The sequence below is a fragment of the Juglans regia genome, chromosome 7 (assembly GCF_001411555.2).
Source record: "Juglans regia cultivar Chandler chromosome 7, Walnut 2.0, whole genome shotgun sequence".
In the NCBI taxonomy this organism is placed as follows: domain Eukaryota; kingdom Viridiplantae; phylum Streptophyta; class Magnoliopsida; order Fagales; family Juglandaceae; genus Juglans; species Juglans regia.
The window spans coordinates 50914584-50932618 of NC_049907.1; the positions used below are offsets into that span (position 1 = coordinate 50914584).

The 18035-nt window shown below is 34.3% G+C and overlaps 3 protein-coding genes and 1 non-coding gene across 4 annotated transcripts; 1 reads left to right on the forward strand and 3 right to left on the reverse strand.

Moving 5' to 3' along the window:
- Positions 1 to 308: 308 nt before the first annotated feature.
- LOC108991780 lies at positions 309 to 3881 on the forward strand. The gene is made up of 7 exons (XM_018966165.2): positions 309 to 601; positions 752 to 1292; positions 1874 to 1931; positions 2247 to 2419; positions 2717 to 2798; positions 2910 to 2967; positions 3589 to 3881. Exons 2-6 carry the CDS (start codon positions 1167 to 1169, stop codon positions 2924 to 2926), a joined length of 456 nt encoding a protein of 151 aa, XP_018821710.1. The 5' UTR covers positions 309 to 601; positions 752 to 1166; the 3' UTR covers positions 2927 to 2967; positions 3589 to 3881.
- A 1444-nt stretch (positions 3882 to 5325) lies between these two features.
- Positions 5326 to 6178, reverse strand: LOC108991751. The gene has a single exon (XM_018966136.2). It carries the CDS (start codon positions 5997 to 5999, stop codon positions 5484 to 5486), a length of 516 nt encoding a protein of 171 aa, XP_018821681.1. The 5' UTR covers positions 6000 to 6178; the 3' UTR covers positions 5326 to 5483.
- A 2189-nt stretch (positions 6179 to 8367) lies between these two features.
- TRNAD-GUC lies at positions 8368 to 8439 on the reverse strand. Its single transcript has one exon. It is a non-coding gene; the product is annotated as a tRNA-Asp (tRNA).
- A 1572-nt stretch (positions 8440 to 10011) lies between these two features.
- LOC108991771 (rop guanine nucleotide exchange factor 5) lies at positions 10012 to 13636 on the reverse strand. Its single transcript, XM_018966157.2, has 7 exons — positions 12982 to 13636; positions 12571 to 12687; positions 12301 to 12455; positions 11745 to 11819; positions 11366 to 11656; positions 10721 to 11077; positions 10012 to 10628 (listed from the first exon to the last, which is right to left on the reverse strand). Exons 1-7 carry the CDS (start codon positions 13304 to 13306, stop codon positions 10137 to 10139), a joined length of 1812 nt encoding a protein of 603 aa, XP_018821702.1. The 5' UTR covers positions 13307 to 13636; the 3' UTR covers positions 10012 to 10136.
- Between the last annotated feature and the right edge of the window lie 4399 nt (positions 13637 to 18035).

Below are 18035 nucleotides of genomic sequence, written 5' to 3' on the forward strand. Positions count from 1 at the left end.
TTTTTTGTAGCGTACGTTCGTCCATAATTCTAGTTGAATTGGTCTCGTTGGTCAGGACATGGACTCGAACATCATGTTTGTCTATTTAATGCTTTCCTTTCTAGCTGATAACCTTATCATGATCAGTTAGTGTTTCATAAAGTATTCCATGGTAATCACGCTCTTGTCAACATTGAAAACATCACCACAGTATGAAACTGATTAGGATAACACAAATAATTACGATAGCACTTATCCTGATCATGAGGCCCCCCGATAATCAGAGATATTCATTCATATGCTTTCTGCTACTTGCCACAAGAGCAGACTTTAGGTTATTATGTTACCATAATATCTGATTTTCCCCCCTTCTTTCCTCTATTCTATTCCACCGGCCATCCTTTTTTTCTTTCTTCTTTTTTCCATGTAGTATTGCATGGACTCAGTTTACTTGATGGAATCAGGTCATATTCAATTTGGTTTTCGAAGAAAATCCCGTTAAATCTTGAATCTTTCTCCCTTGAACAATTGAATATCTTTTGTTTTCAAAGATTCTGGGGAAGACAAGCTACCATATCTTCATTTTATGGAATCTCGTTTGAGTCAAAGCTGTTTGGCAAAGGTAGGCATAAAAACTCAAGTTGAGCCAGCCACCTTATCCATTTATCTTCTTGTGGGACTACAGGACCATAACACCTTTCAGCCTTCCCCATAACTTTATATATAATTGCTGTTTATACAAACCTCTCTCTCTCTCTAAAATCACTTGCAGAACGGATCATTGAGAACATGGATCGAGAATTTAGGACGATAACACGTGGCGGTAGGGGTTTGGAGCTGGGAACGTGTCCACTTGGAAGCGAAAGATGCACCCATGTGTCAAAGAGAGGGAGATAGAGACGACTGAATGAAGGCACATGGGAGCAGCATCCAAGCACCGTATTTTGGGGCTTATAAATAGCTGCAACCGTTCACAAGACCTCCCACATCTGCAATCTTCACGTGCTCTGCTCTGCCTTCCTCTGCTTTCTAATAAGTAGTTATCCCTTTGTTTGTATCTCTGCAAATCTTATCCAATTGCTCTTTTTGGGTCTTTGGTCGTTAGTAGGTGGTTGGTTATTCATCAGAGTAGTTTTGTTCGTTGGTTGACAAAACAAGCCTTCCTAGTGATCATACAGTGCTCTATAATGGAGAACAAGAAGCAAGCAGGTGCCTCGTCTTCATCCATGACTTTAGATCATCTTTTTGGTCCCAAGAACCTTTCTTCACCCTCGTCTGGATTATTTGGATCCATTTTTCCACCCCCATCAACGGTATTTCTTTTACAGAACTTATTGCCAAAAATTTATTTTTAGGTTTTTTGTGTGCCTTGTTATTCTTAAGCTAAACTTAACTGAAATGATAATTGAATGTGGCATTGACGATGTATATTAGAGGTGTGTGTGGGCTATTGACATACAATACCATTGTGCAGACTCCCAAGGAAAACTTTGTTATTATCGCTATCTTAAAGATTGTCTGCACTGCATCAGTGGTCTGCAGGATGTCCTACAACTGTTCCTGATCTTTGTTAAAACTCAAACCACAGAATTGAATCACATCATGCATTTTCAGTAATGGCTATGGCTTGTAAAAAATTTAGAAGATGAAAAACTTAAAACAGATCCAGATCAAAGACTGGAGAGAATTTATAGACTTCTTCGATTTGATTGATACTAAGAAACAACGTACGGTGACATAGATAGAAGCATCTAGACTAGTGTTTTTAGCAAGATTCATCAAGATAATACGTTCTACGTCTTAGATTTGCTGGAACTACTTATAAGGGATATGAAATAGGTTTCAAAGATAATAAGTGGCAATTGTTCTAATATTTTTCCTTCTTTAACTTTAGGTGCTAGGGAGGGACTCCTCTCGCAACCAAGGTGGCAGTGGCAAATATGGAACTCCGGGTATTGTCTCTGTGGTTCAAAATTATAGATAGATATATCCTCTAAAATTTTTTCCTTTAACTGATCTCATGTTGTTCTACCACCTGAGCTTTGATCTATGTAAGGATGTAATTAAAGTGGTTTAGAAAACAAAAAAGGTGTGAAACTGGACCAGGCTCTGATTGATTTATGCGCAACCATAAGAAAGTGGGTCGTTGAAGTTAAATGCTCGAATTTAGTATCTGTTCAACTAACTAAGACTATTAAAGGAAAAGTCTTGCACCTGGAAAATATACCACGTACGGGACATTATCTGGATTCTCTGGGTTCTTTCAGATATTATTACTCAGAACAGCAAGGCCGGTGAAAGCGTTGGTTCAAGTTCTAGAGAAAAGGGATCCAATTATCAGAATGAAACAGTGGAACCTTGCTATTTTAGCTCATCGATCTACTATGGTGGTCAAGAAAACTATTCTCCAAGAACCCGCTCCACCGAATCCCCCCATATGGTGAGTGCAGAATTTTTTATCCATGAATAAATACATATGTGCCAATTATTTCATCATCTAGACTTCCAGTGTATACGTGGGTCATGCAGCATGCATGCAATATGCATCGTCAGTAGCCGAGCCAGTAAATAATTATGGAAAATAATAATAATAACACTTTACGCATGTGCAAGCGTTGAAACAATTAATTAGTATCTTAACTCTAGTCACTTGAAAGATTTGTTATTTCTGTAATTTCTTATCGATCCCTATGGTAATCTCTGATCGATGTGGGTAAACATATCTTCAAATTTTCAGTTCAAAGACAAGAAGGATGGGGGGGACGATGACTCCAATGGAAGCAATCCAAACAGCGCTTCTAGAGGGAACTGGTGGCAGGGTATGATCATATGGCTCTGGATTAATTTAGAGATCATAAATGGTATTAATCTAATTATTAGTTCCCTAGCTGTGGTTTTAGAACTTTAACCCTACTTTTTTGTTTCTGCAGGTTCCCTCTATTACTAACACCCTGCCCCTGCATCTAATCGACCCATCGCCTAGCAAAGGTATTCAAATTTCTCTTCGAAAATGATTGATAGATCTCATTAATTACGTGTTCCTCTTAGAACACTACATCGTTTTTGTACATATCATAACACATCATTTAGGCCTTGTTTGAATGGTGATTTGAGATAAAGTTAAAAGTTGAATAAAATATTGTTAGAATATAATTTTTTGATATTACTTTTGTTTTGAGATTTGAAAAAGTTGAATTGTTTATTGTATTTTGTTTGAAAGTTTGATAAAATTATAATGATAAAATGAGATAGTTTTCCTGTACAAACGATGCCTTATTATATGACCCATTATAATTTTAAAAAAATCAAACAACTAATCATTTTTCAACATAATTCTGTAAAAATCTTCCATATCAACAGTGTCTTAGGTGTGTTAAAAATGAGACTTTCAAGTAGATTTTTCTCATCAACTTGTAATTATACATGAAGCATTGCCTAAAAAACCCTACATGAAGGTTTGAAAGCACTGTTTGGATTTTCATAGACCATTGCATCCATTCATTGCTTCTTCTGTTTTTGATGTCGGCCTTATTGTTTGGGTGTGCTTTTAGTGTTGCCCATCGCCCTTGAAACAGCTGACTGAAATGATGTTCTTTTACCATGTTGCAGGGGGGCGGTGATAGTATGATCGAGCTTAATATTTTGGAAATAAGATGGTAATGAAATGAGTTGCTTAACACTGTCAGGACTTGCAAAAACGTGTTGGGTTGTTTTTGTCCTAACTGGTCAATTTTGGCAAGTCTTACGCGAGCTCTCGATATGGTTTTAAGAGCTTGATGCAGTCCTTCTAGGCGCATGAAGTGATCTTGTATGAGTAACCTAGCTAGTGCTCCATGTACTTAAAATTTTATCTCTGGATTTAGTAATTAATATATCACTCGATCGATCTTGTTGTAACTCAATATAGACCTACGGTACTCTCACTCTCTCTCTAGTGCGCTAAAATTTTATGATTAGTACAAGTTAGACAATTGTCACTACTACACTAAAGCAACATTCCATACCATCGTCCTACTTTGTTTTGTTTAATCCAAACTTGAGTTGGTTATTACAGCCCTACTATCAATTCAACATACAATAATGTGAAACGGGTATTTGAGGAGATGATGATTTAAGCAAAAGTTCCCTCCTCTATAGTTCTCCACATTTTTGGCTAATCACCGCCCAAGTTGTCGGTTAGATAGACCATATGCCACGTTGTTGACACGCGAAAGGACCCAACTTAAGTTGGAGTACTCATTTTCTTGCTCTGTAATCGTTGTATTGGGGTGATTGTTGAGCTCTCAATTCCCCACTATTTATACCTACCTGTTCAAGCTAACGTAGTATACCCCAGCTTGCCTAGAAAACACAATATTGGTGGTTATAAAAAATCATCAGAGTTAAAAAACGTACCAAAAAGTGTTAAAACCCATCAAGTGGGATTGACCTATATTATGACTCTATCACATGCTTGAATAGATATCATGAAGATCGGGAGATATTGTAAAATATCAAAGCGCTCACAAGGAAACAGTACTACCGATCGCTAAAAGCCGGTGTCCATGGCCCCTAGCTAGTCATTTATCCACACTCATGCAATGCATTCAAAACCATGCATGCATGGCCGCGTAATGTGAGTGTGCTTGGTAAGCCATTAAAATTGTTATCAATATATACATTGAACTCGATCCAGGCCCCTGCAATGCGACAGGTTAGAGTCTGTGCCCATTGAACCATTTCAAAAGTTAATACATATTTGGGTCCCTCGACTCCTTGTATCTTAAAGTCAATATTAATAGATTTGTTAAAAATAAATTAGTCAAATGACTGAATGCGCAAATGGGCTTCTATAGAGATTCGATGATGCACATTGCAAAGCGTGCTAATAACCCCATTGACTCTCAAACCCAGTCTAAGAAACATTCGACGTTGCGTTCAACCCTGACTACGTACTGATGCCTAAATTTGAGCTTAATTATATAATTTGGAACCTCCCCAACCCACCTGACCTCAGATCGATATACGAGTATCCCTACTACAGATCGTGCAAGAGTTAAGTGGCCCTCCATCTCTAAATCCCATATAATCAATTATATATTGGTCTTTTGTGGCCTCGACTTTGTGCCTCGCCTTCCAACCTGGGCCAACTAGGTCTTATGAGTGCCAATTTTTCACGAAATGAAAACTATTAAGTACTCAATACGATAAATACTTAAAATTTTTAGAACTTAATACATGGTGGGCATAAGCCTCCTCCATAGTTAAGTTGTCCTTTTTTAGCACTAACTACAAACTACCAAAAGACGAGAAATTTCATGAAATTAATTAATTCCAGTGACAAAAAATGAGCAGAAGTTCAAGTCATCTACAATTCAGTGTGCCTGAGATATAACTTCAATATTAGACGAATCAGAATATGAGCTCACAGCCTTAATTTAAGCGTATCTTCCATGCATGATTCGAAGAAAATCCAACAATCCGCAGAAATTACAAAAGAACAGACAAGAAAAAGTTACATTAACCTAGCGAGTAAAAGCGTACAAAACCATACAAACATACAGGAGAAGCCCAACGGGAACCAAAATCACGAGCGGGACCACAGCCGCGTAGCTTTGTGTGCTTCCACAAGCCAAAGTCCCAAGCTTGATCTGGACCACGTTGACCAGAGCCAGCATCAAGAACACACAACCGAAAACTGAGCCGATACCCGACACCAGCATCCCGACACGAAGGACAGACCGATTGATGTGGGCGAGGAACTCTACTGGCGGGTGGTAGGCGGGGCTCTTGCTGATCCGGATGGCCTGCTTGAGACCCAGGGCGATGAGACTGGAGAAGAGAAACGAGCTGAAGGAGTAGACGTGGAAGGCAACGAGGTCCTCGGCGACCGAAGGGCCAGGGTTGCAGGAGGGTTCCGAGATGAGGTTGTTGTTGGGGTCGGTGGGGTTCCAGGCCAGGCCGATGAAGACGGCTAAGGTGAAGAGGGAGTTCACGTTTACGATGCCGTCTAGGGCGCTGATGTGGATGCTGGTGGGCATTTTTGCAGATGAGGGTGATCGGAAGGTGAAAGGGGTGGACTTCGGGAGTGATCGGAAGGTAGGATTCCGGATCGGAGAAGCTTTAGATCTTGGGTGGGTAGTTGGGTCTAGAATGGGAAGTGGTAAAGTTGCAGACACAGAGAGTGGATTTTGACAGCTGATGCTGCAATTTTTGGCCCAAGAAAGCAATAAAAAACAGAAAAAAATAAAAAATAAAAAAGAGTTGGTTATCTTATTTTTTAAATTTTTATTAATATGTAAATTTTTTATTTTTAATTAATTATTTAAAATTTAAAATCTATATTAGATTAGTCATCACAATCTTTATAATAATAAAATATTATTATTTTTATTAATTTTTATTTTATTTTTATAATTTTTAATAATCCTCAATAAATTATATTTATTTTTATTTTCACAATCTAATAATCTATAATATAATAATATCATATGAATAAAAATTTTATATCTATAATATAATAATCTTGAAAAATAATTTTAAATTTGTTATAGTTTTTTTTATATTTGAAAAGAATAATAAATTTATTGTAATTTATAATTTGGATGAAAATAATTTAATCAATTTAATATAAAGCAAATATAGATAATGTTTATTAAATTTAAAGATAAAAATGTATTTGGCTAAATTATTTCCAATGCTCTTAGAAAGCAACGGATGATGTTTGTTGGCACAAGGCGTTACGCTTTGCTTTATTCGATGCACAAGACTGCTTTGTAAGCAAGTGTACTAAGGTAGTCGGAATGAATTTTTTTATTTTTATTTTAAACACAGCGGGAATGAATTTAGTTGCACAACTTTTGTGCATTTCAGTTCAATCCTATGCAATTGCAGCTTTTATTCAAATTTTATTGTCACGAGGAACAAAAATTTAAAAATAAATAAAAATAAACGTATGCAATATTGTAGTGAATTTTTATAAAGAAAATATTAATATACCACTTGAGTTTGTCTTCTCATTTTGATCGTTCATATATTTTAATTTTTTTTATTTAATAATTAAAAAAATAATTTTTAATATATTGGTATATTTTATTTTTTTTAAATATTTAAATATATTAAAAAATTTTTAAAAAATATAAAAATATAAAAATAATTTTGTGCTAGCGAATATGCCCAATGATCAAAGCTAGACCGCATGCTAGCCTACTTCTTTTATAATATATATAATTTCTTTTTAACTCACTACAATAAGAAAGTTTGCACATTCACAACGACAAAAATGATACTTTGTGGTGATGTAATTAATTAGAGTGATTTTCTAAATAATGGAATTTTTATTAGAGGAGTATTTTTGTCATAAAAATATTATATAAAAGTAAATTAAGATTACTTGATATGGTACGTCAAGAGGTCTAATAGATTACATGAAATTATATCAGTTATTACTTATTTTTATTATAATATTTTATGGCAAATAAATATTATTCCTCGTAACAAATAAGTTATATACTGTCACACTTACTAATATAAGCCATTTTTAATAATTTTTAATGTAATTTTTATAACAATAAATAGTTGTTTAAAATGCATCCTATTAATGGTGTGATTAGGTGTGAGAACTTTTTTTTTTTTAATAAGTTAATTTCATTAAACATAAAAAGTGATATATGAGGAGGGCAGACTTCTCCAATAATCATTCCAAAATAATAAAAAACAGTACAAAGTGATGATACATGATTAGGTGCGAGTACTTGCTCAGTAAGAAGAGTGACATTCTTTTATGATACGTACGCTGTATCCATGTAATATGTTCTTGCCGTGGATCCAACGGAGGAAGACCCTTAAGCCCAATATAAATTATAATAATGCTGAGACTAAATAGAGAAAATATCATACCACGTTATAAGAATAAACGAATTATAAATAAAACTAATGGAAATGAACCGAACCCTCGGGTTAAAAAAGAAAAAGATTGGTTGATGTTTCCTTGAGCAAATGATCCAAGATAGTTCTGTTCATTTGCTAATAGATCGGTCGAGAAGTTTTAAGTATTTAGATATCATTTGTTTTAGTTGAGATTAAAATTAAAAATTAAATAAAATATTATTATAATATATATTTTTTATTATTTTTATTTAAAAATTAAAAAAATTAAAAAAATTAAAATTTTTTATTTTATTTTATATAAAAATTAAAAACAATTATAATTATTAGACGAAATAAGTTTGAAAAAAATATTGAAAACAAACGAGTCCAGTCCAATAAGTAGGCTGGTTAGTGGTTTGAAACAACAAATCAAATACCGATCATTATAGCATATTGGGCTATTGGCCCACGAGGTGCCCAACACTGTGAGTTATGACGCGTCATGCCACGAGGAAAATGGGAGCATAAAGTATAAAAATTCGCCGTTGCCGGGGATCGAACCCGGGTCACCCGCGTGACAGGCGGGAATACTCACCACTATACTACAACGACGTTGTTGAGATAACTCATCACTTACTAATTAATTCACATAACAAACAAACTTGTGCGTGTGACCGCAGCCTAGACTTTGAATTGCCTCACATAAAGAACATGGCTGTCATTAACTCTCTAGTTATAGAAGCCATTCTTTATGGAGAAATTACACTTTCTAAAATTTTCTCTTAGATTTTATCCATCTTTCAAAAACCTCTTAAAGCATTAGTATTAGACTCATCAAAGTCATTCCTAAAATTTAGTTAAAAATATATATTTTCTATAAATCTAAAATCATTAAAGCCATAAATAACTCCACATTTAATTAGTAAAAATAATAATATAATATTATTCTTTAATAATAATTTTTTCTTACTTTGTAACTACACTAACTATATATTAATTAATAATTTAATTTTTACTTAAATTATTATTTCCTAACTATTATTTTTACTCAACCTATTTCTCAACTATTAGTTGGTTTTGATTTTTAGAATAAAATATTAAAGTAGTTGGGTCTATTTTTTAGAATAAAATATTACTTTTAAAGATGAATAGTATATCTTCAAATATGAAGAAACACTATACTATAGCTACTCATATTTCAAGTCCCTATTGTTTAACTACTTCAATGCTGATGATTCGAGCCATATTTCTTCAAATTTTGAAAGTGCTAATGCCAGTGCTCTTATATCTCACTCCATATTATCATTCTATTCTATTACAATAATATTTTTTTATTATTTCTTTATTATTTTTTCTACTAAATTTACGTGTACATCTTTAACCACTTATTTTTTTGTCTTTTCGGGAATGATCAGGAGAAAAAAATTTAATTTATTTTTTTTCCACAAATTTGTAATTATTTGTTGTACCTATATTTTCTATTTTTCATCTTTAACAAATTTTTTTAAACTATTCATCTCTTTAAATGATAATATTTTTAAAATTAGTGCTTTCGTAATAATAATATTTAAAAAAATCATATTTTCACAAATGGTTTAAAAAAAATTGGATCATCTTTTAAATTTCAACTATAATAAATATTAACATGAGGAAAAGTGTAGAAGAAAATTTTATTTTATTTATTAGAATAAAATATTTATAAAAAATTATTTATGAGTGAATAGTAAGGTAACTGTTCACATCCCAAAACCTTTCTCGAAACCGGATAAAGAGGTGTTTTTGTCAAAAAAGTTAATTTGTTTTGCTAAAATTTAGAGAATTGGAAGCTTTAGGCACCCGGAATCGGATGCTCTAAACCAGTTAATCCGAACTAGCTCATCCATTCATAGTTTATCCCTCCTCGTACTCATCATCTCTAAATCCGTTGTCAACATCTAGATTTCCCCATCGGAGTGTTCTTTAAGAGCAAGATGCTTATGAATTCCTACAAGGATCAACGATTGCTTTCTCGATTTCGGCATAAATTTTGTATGTTGTATGCATATGTAGAAACCTTTAAGCAGGTCCTCCCAACATCCATAAGGGCATTTGGTCTAGTGGCCTAAGCGAGAGGTCCCGAGTTCAATTCTCGGAATGCCCCCCAATCAAGATTGTGTTTTTCCAACCCATAAGTGAATAGAATCATTAAAGCAAATCTGTGACCAATACGTTAATTTTCCGAACTCATAACTACAAATAAGTGGTTACAGCAGCAGGTTTTTTCTATGACAGACGGTTTGTTGATCACAAGTGAATAAATAAGTAGAAGCTCAGCGAGTCTGGCTCAATTTGGTCCCGTTTTGGTGGGCTGTTAATTCTTTATGACATTCCAAACCTTCTGAGCTACTTAGCTTTGGCGTTGAAGCTAAAACTTCAGTTGGATTGCCACTAATCCTTGCCTTTGAGTCAACACCAAGATAGTTCGTCAAGACTCTTTTTACCCCAAATCCACGGCGGGGAGGCTTGCTATGGCGGTTGAAGAGAAAAGGAGTTCTCTCTCCCCTGGCAGGGCTAATTAACGGTGCAGGTGAAAAGCTTGGAGTGGAAAAAGTTGTTTTGTATGGAGTGCTTGAGTCAGGCACCGAGTATGGGATTGAAACTGTCTTGTGTGAAATCACACTAACTGTGGGAGCTGATGACAGTCGGTCTGAATGTTTGGTCAAGTCATCCACATATAGTAAATCATCAATACGAGCCACAATGTTGAATGCCAAGCTCTCCAAGACTCTTGAATAGCTCTCAATAATGGATTTTCCAACATCCTGCAAGTTTGGAAACAGAGTTTTTGTTTAAGAGATAAGAAGGGAAATGGCATTTAGAGGGACAAGTTGATCCAATAGTAGATAGTCTGAACCTTATTGCATTGGATCTTGCTAGTATCGAGAGTAGTTTGTGTCAGACCAGGGAACCGTTGCTTCAAGCAAAGCAGGAGACTCTCGGCTTTTTCTGCAAGCAGCTCCCTCTTATCCCCATCAAGCATTAGGTCCTTGACCATTTCCCACGACGACTTTGCAGTGGAGCGATTAGGATTAGGTGGGAGTCTGGCGTGAGCTCTCCTACGCCATACATATACGGAAGCTTCAACACGGTTGGCAATCTCGAGAGCAACATGTTCCGAGGATAAATCAAGGTAATCGAGCAGGCACTCTGCAGAGAAGTGATCTGATGTGATGTAACGGTAAATAACATCCCCTAGACACGCTCTCCCATTCTGAAGCAAATTAACAAAGGGTTCAATATCAGGCAAATTTGAATGGTGATCATTTCAAGAAATATCATGAACCAAATGGAGAAAACGTCAAAGAATCCAACACTTTTTTACAAATGGCATGGCTAAAGTTTTACGGCTTTGTCAGTGTGTGTGTGTGTTGTTTTTGAGTTTTGCAGCATAGTGTGGAAGAGTTCGAGAAGGGAAGGTCCATCAATAATTTGAAATGCAGACCCCAACTAAATATGTACGTAAAACATCTACATGTCCTGCTATGCTGGATTTTCAAACCTTTGGAAGAGCTTCCAAGTATGACTCAGGAACTTCCATTTCTGCTAAAGCTATACTGTTTATGGCCATTGCAGCTTTTAATATCTGACTTGCACATTCACGTGTGTGATGCAACAGTTTTCTTGAATTTTCACTGAGGCCGCTAGGAGCAACGCGGGGTACAGGTAGCCACCACTTCTCTTCTTGCCTCTGAATTGTTTTGCGAAAGGAGGCGGACCCATCAGCATCTGGAGCTACAATACCTTGATCAACATACCAAAACTCCGTATTGACGAAGCTATCTAATATTTCCTGTCACAAAGGAAAATGCCTTAACAAATTAAGAATGACTACTAAATACAAAATAGTATAGTGTGAAACAAGCAAGACTGGAACTTACAAGAAGCATGTTGTCTAGTTTACGCAGAGCTGGGAGATTGATGAAAATATCCGACCTCGGCCTGCAAGTCATGACCTGGAGAATGCACGAGAAAGAAACAAGAAATCGTGAATTAATAGTCCAATACATAACTACGTGATAATCCTTTTGGGGTCTCGCCCATATTTACTTTCAAGATTTTTCTTCCGGACAATATTAGGGGACGAGAATGGTGTCCTTGCATTGTTCCGATAAGTATAAATGCACTTTTATTTTATTTATTTTTTTCTTTCAACCATTTTTTAAATATCCTTAAACATTTTTTAAAAATTAAAAGAAAAACAACCAATTCACTGCTAATCACTTCCTTCACCTTGAAGATCAAATAAAAATTATAATCGGTCAATTTTATCGGTCTAAGTAGCATTTTTTCTTCGAGCTTACTTACCCAGTTTAACAATGAAAAGTTCAAGATCTTTTGTTGTGTTCTTCCACAGTAACCAAACAAGATTTTACTATATTAATCTCAAGATCTTAACATGTACAAAATTGAAATTAGGACTACCATCTGCAATACCTCAAGCTTACTTCCATCAGGAAATGTTTGCCAAGTGGGTATCAATTCGACAATGTGATCACTGACGCAAAGTAGCCATTCCATCTCTCTTCTCCACATTGTTTTCTTCTCAGTAAGCAACGGTTCTAATCTCCATAGTTGCCCAAAAATGGTAGCTATATGATTTTATAGACAGAGTCAGATGAAGTAATCGAAACATTCACCCCGGGATAATTCCATCAAACGCTAAACAAGGAGAGAGAGAGAGAGAGAGAGAGAGAGAGAGCATACCACAGAGGTTGGTAATGGCATTTGAGATAGCTAATGCTGTACAGACCCCTTTCCCAGACCCTGACATATCTTCACCAAGCAACAATTTTGAAAATCTTTCCTTCATCATATCCATCGCTGTTTGAGAATTGTTTACAAGAGATGGTCAGATAATAAAATGAGAAGGGTATAATAACCAACTCTTCGACTGTTTGGTTCTTGAGAAAACCGGAGAAAAGATAACATATAATTCCGAGGTTTGTGTTCTCTGGCTTTCCAAAACAGCTCTATTTAGCAAATTTAGTTGTATCAGACTCATTCCGGTGGATTTTTTCTCTTTCTCAGGTCTTAAAATACGAAAGAGTAGTAACGTTCAAAATCTGAAGTTATTGAGAATTTCTTACATTTTGTTAGAAACCAAGCAAAACAAACCTGAGTTTTGGGAGACCGTTTTCTCAAATGTCGAATCGGCCAAATGGGGTTGTTTCTGTTCACTTTGACCAATATCAGAAACCGAACTTTTGCTTACTTGAGCCTTACGAATAGGCCAACCCAACGGAGGCGGCGACGAAGACCGGCCTTTTGCTTTCACTTCCCCACTCGTAGTCTCGCTGCTCGATCTTGAAGAACCGCTGCTCTCCCTAGACTCGGTGCTCGAATCGGTGTGCGACTCAGCTCGAACCCCATTATCACCAAAAGACCCAGACCCATCTTTTATCTTTTGAAAATTTCCGCTCTTCTTTACCAAAGTTTCCATCCAAACCTTTATCGAACAAGAAAGTTTTCGAATCCCAAAAGTGAAGTCAAGTAAATGAGCCAGTGTTGGTCCTACGTTTCAACGAGTATAAGCATGGTTATAGTGCTAGGTGAGGAAGCAGGGTATGAAAAATAAAAGGGGGTCTGTGAGGTGGGCTAGCCTGAACCATGATTGCTAGGCCTGCTGTGACTGAGGAAGATGAGGGGATCAGATAACTGGGGGTTGGCCTTTTGATTTGGTTCTCAAAATCTTGATTTTCAAAAGCTTTTAAGGGTCACTGCAACTCACCACATGCCTTTGCCAACGTCTCTCTCTCTCTCTCTCTCTCTCTCTCTCTCTCTCTCACACATTGTGTACAAAGTTCAAAAAACTAATAAAATAGGGTTAGCTGTGGGCTCAGAAGTCGTGACCATTGTCAATGCCACTACAGAGTTTTACATTTTCACCCTTGGCTATGCACTTCTTTCCCTTTTTCTTTTGGCACAAAAGAAATATTATTTTGTGTGCAAAATTGCCTTCAAATTAAAAAGAATTATTTTATAAACCGGCTTTGTTTTGAAATTTAATAATTTTTGTTAGAAAAATTTTATTCTTCATTCTCACGTACCATAATAGACTTGGCTCTTTTTTTGAGAATGTTCAATTTTATACTTCAAGTATTTCCATTTGATTAAAGAAATCCACAGCCCCTAGTTGAGAGAGAATGAAGGGTTGAATAAAAAAACAAATGAAAAATGATGAGAATATGAGAAATCACGGTATGGAAAATGTGGAAATAAATGGAACGGGTGGGTTAGGTTCGGTGGACATGTGATGGGTTTTAAGAAACTTGGATTTGAATTTGATCTTCCCAACCCATTTTATCAATGAGTGGGGGGATTAAACAAAGTTTTTTATTAAATAGAAACAAGTGATTGCAGCCTCCTCTGAATTCGGGTACACAATCCAACTCAGTCCTGTTAAATAAATTCAGACATTGTAATTTTTTTTTAGAATAAGTCTTTTTAACTTCCTCACATTTTGCACTTCATATTTTTTTTAATTTTTAATTTTTTTATTAAATATTTATTATATGAATAATAAATATAAAATTTGAAATAATTTTAAAAAAATAAAATCAAATAAAATTTTAAAAAAATATTTAAAAATTTTAAAAAATATAAAATATAAAATGTGGTAAAAATTGTATAACAAAATTTTTTTTTTTAATGACTGGGCCGCGCACCACCATAACTTAGCAAGAGATCATCACGTGTAAGTGTTGTGGATGAAGGGCAATACAGTAATCTTGTACTCTTTTTTGAATGGATTTGAGATTAGGTAATATAGCCGTTTAGAAGCAGTTATTCCCGTCCTTCGCGAAAAGGACCTCCTCTATTTCTAATCTCTAAACTTATTTTGAATTTTTTTGTACCCACTTGCTGTTGCCTTTTTCTTTCTTTCTTTTTTTTTTGGCTGCTGCTTGTTGATGACTTGGCACCAGTTTTATAGAATTTCTGAATGAACCCCAGTAACAAATATTGTTTACAATATACGAATGAGGCCAATTCTATGTTCCGTTCCTTCTCTCCTTATCATCTTTTTTTTTTTTTTTCCCCCCTGAAAAAGGAGTTGTCAAGGTGTTTTTACAAACTAAGAAAGATGGGGATTTATGTGAGTTCATTATTCTTGGGAGGGACCATTACTCTTTTTAAGATTAACATATAAATTTATTTATTGACGAGGGATGTTACTCATAATCCTATATCATATTTTACATATTTTAATATTATTATTTTTTTATAATTTTTTATTTTTATTAAACTAATTGAATTGTTTTTTACTTATTATTCATATACTACATATTTATTATAAAAAAAATTAAAAATAAAATAAAATATATATAATTTATGATATGTGAAGATGATAAATAGAATTATTCTTTATCGACACAATTCAAGCCCTACTTTCTTTCTCGGGTTTAAGCGAGGGTGTTTAATGGGGGACTCTTGTTCAATAACCTGGTCCCAAAACGCTGGGGAATAGAAGAAGGGCTGCCAGCTGAAGAAAGCATGCATTTAGCGGTAGAATCCAGCTAAGCTTGTAATCGAGTTAAAATCTATTTTTAACAAATATGATGCTTGTGACAAAATATAAGGCCCCATAGCATTACATGCCTTAACAACATTCCACTATGCCTAAATCATCAACTCGGCCCCAAGTTTCCATTCATCAAAGCATGCATGCTGTCTCATAATATACTAAATCAGCATTTACAACACAATGTTGACTATAATTAACATTAGTGCGGGTTTCACTTTAACAAGTGCATATGAGGGAGGCAGTTGGGGTCTCTAATGTTTTGGGCTCTCTTTAAATTTCTTCTATCCTTTTGAGTTGAATGAATCCCAATTCCGAGCCTCCAAAGTTCATCCTAGAAAGTAAAAAACCGAAAACATATAAATAAAAGTGCAAAAGGTTAAGGTTCCAACAACGGCTAGCAACATGTGGTTAAACAAATGATTGATTTTCTGAGAGAGAGTAAGTGTGGAAAAAAGCATTTTTCTAATAGCCGTTTGAGAAAGCAAAAGCAGAAACCCTTGACTTTATGCAAAAGTTCAACTACTTCAGTATCCCTCCTTTCCAACTCAATTTTTTAGTCCCATTTCGAAGATGCATGCCCCCCCATATATGCATGCAAATCAGTAACCCAAAAAGAACACAGATTTCCCTTTCGCATTTTTAAGTGCTCGATGTGCCCACAAAGTTACGTGCGCTGGGTCGCTAATTATTTCGTCAATTATGCTGAGGTTCAGTATTTTAGGACTCGATTGGTTTCTTTACTAAATTCAGCTCAGATTTAGATATATTATAATATTCAAATATATAATTCTGAAATCATTAAATTCATCTCAACTCAAAACATCTTTATATGTGGATATGGGTGAATGTCGGTCTATCATTTTCTTGAACCGGATCGGTAGCTATCAGTCCGGTCTAATTATTTGTTTCTTTTTTTAAATCAATTAATTAAATTTTTTTATTTAAAATAATAAATTAAAATTAAGTGACTTATTAATATGGATTATATAACTAACTCAATAAAAAAATATTTTTATATAGTCAATGATAATAAATTAGATGAAAATTACATTATTAATTTATATAATTACTATATAATTAGCTAACCGATATTAAATATTAGTTAATTGATAGAATATTAACAAGTGTTAATAATATATTTAAAGTTTTATATTATTACTGGTGATATGTTGGATGAGACTTATATAATAATTTGTACAATTATTATATAAATAATATATATAAAATATATTTTTTATTTTTATTTTTCATTCGGTCCGGTCCGGTCTGGAGTGGAAAAACTCTAGACCGAGACCGGACCGAAACTTTTTGGTCCTCTAAAACATGGACCAAGACCGACTGGTCTCTATGGTCCATTCCGATCCGGACCGACCGTTTATCACTCATACATGTAGGACTTACAACCTTTTTCAACTTTTTATAAATACATCTAATCTCATCTTATGTGAGCCCCACAAAACTCACTCAACTATATCAACTTACTACTATTCATAGAAAACTCAACTCATATCAACATCTAAACGTAGTCTTAACCTTTTTGTGCTCACTTTAAATTTCATCTTTTTCAGTCTTTCAATCTTTTGAAACAATAATAATTCTATTTGAATGTTTTTAAATTATATATTATGTACGTGGTATAATTTGATTTAAAAAATAAATTTTAAATCTTATAAATCAAATTATATCAAGTAGATAATTTATATAATATAAAGATTTTCAAATAGTACTTGAAATAAATTGTCTTTTACTTTTTTAACTTCTACTTCCCTTAAAACGTAAAATTTAATTTAAAAGGTTACTCCATAATATGTCAAAAATAATAATATTATTCTTCATTTTATTTTATTTCTCATCTTTAATCACATATGCTAATGTATAGATTTGTAACTTGAGCCGATGCAATTTGGGCAAAATCAGTATAAGTCATAAGAGTTATGCTATAAATCAATAATTGTTCACATCACACGTCATATACCTATAATTTTTTTTAAGATTTAGAGTGTTTTTTATATGATGTATAGATTTTTTTATAAAATATGAGATGTGAAATGGTGAATAATAGATGGTGACAATAATTTTTATTTGTATAAACTTAAACCCGAAGGTTAGAAACTTTGAATTGGGGGTGGGTGTCTTTTTCGGATGTGAGATGCTAAGGCCTTGTTTGTTTTCCAAAAACATCTCATCTCATCTCATCTCATCTCACCTCATCATTACAACTTTCTCAAATCCCCACACAAAATAAAATAAACAATTCAACTTTTTCAAATTCCAAAACAATAATAATATTAAAAAATATATTCTAACAATATTTTATTCAACTTTTTAATTTTAATCTCAACTCATCTAATCTCATCTCATCTCTGCCTAAACAATCAAGTACCCAACTTGGACGATTCTGGTGGTAAACGGCCGGCAGTTTGAAAATCAGCTTGGAGTGTTGGACCACTCTCTAACCCTCGACCGTGAAGTGATGGGACTACACTACTAACGGATTACCAATTCTGACTAATAAATTGCAATGGACCACCACCGGACAAATCCAATAACTGTTGTTTCTATCCCAAATAACCCACATTTAATTATTTTCTAAACAAATATTAAGGGTTGGTTCAAGTGGCAAACACTTGGTTTTGATGATATGCTT

What these genes read in the sequence shown, in the direction of transcription:
- LOC108991780 (XM_018966165.2), top strand. Translation starts at nt 1,167, where the DNA reads ATGGAGAACAAGAAGCAAGCAGGTGCCTCGTCTTCATCCATGACTTTA. An exon ending in TGGCAAATATGGAACTCCGG is followed by an intron (nt 1,932 to 2,246) that starts GTATTGTCTCTG and finishes GGGTTCTTTCAG; the next exon opens with ATATTATTACTCAGAACAGC. An exon ending in CCACCGAATCCCCCCATATG is followed by an intron (nt 2,420 to 2,716) that starts GTGAGTGCAGAA and finishes TCAAATTTTCAG; the next exon opens with TTCAAAGACAAGAAGGATGG.
- LOC108991751 (XM_018966136.2), bottom strand. Translation starts at nt 5,999, where the DNA reads ATGCCCACCAGCATCCACATCAGCGCCCTAGACGGCATCGTAAACGTG.
- LOC108991771 (XM_018966157.2), bottom strand. Translation starts at nt 13,306, where the DNA reads ATGGAAACTTTGGTAAAGAAGAGCGGAAATTTTCAAAAGATAAAAGAT. An exon ending in AACTAGACAACATGCTTCTT is followed by an intron (nt 11,657 to 11,744) that starts GTAAGTTCCAGT and finishes CCTTTGTGACAG; the next exon opens with GAAATATTAGATAGCTTCGT. An exon ending in ACTTGGAAGCTCTTCCAAAG is followed by an intron (nt 11,078 to 11,365) that starts GTTTGAAAATCC and finishes AATTTGCTTCAG; the next exon opens with AATGGGAGAGCGTGTCTAGG.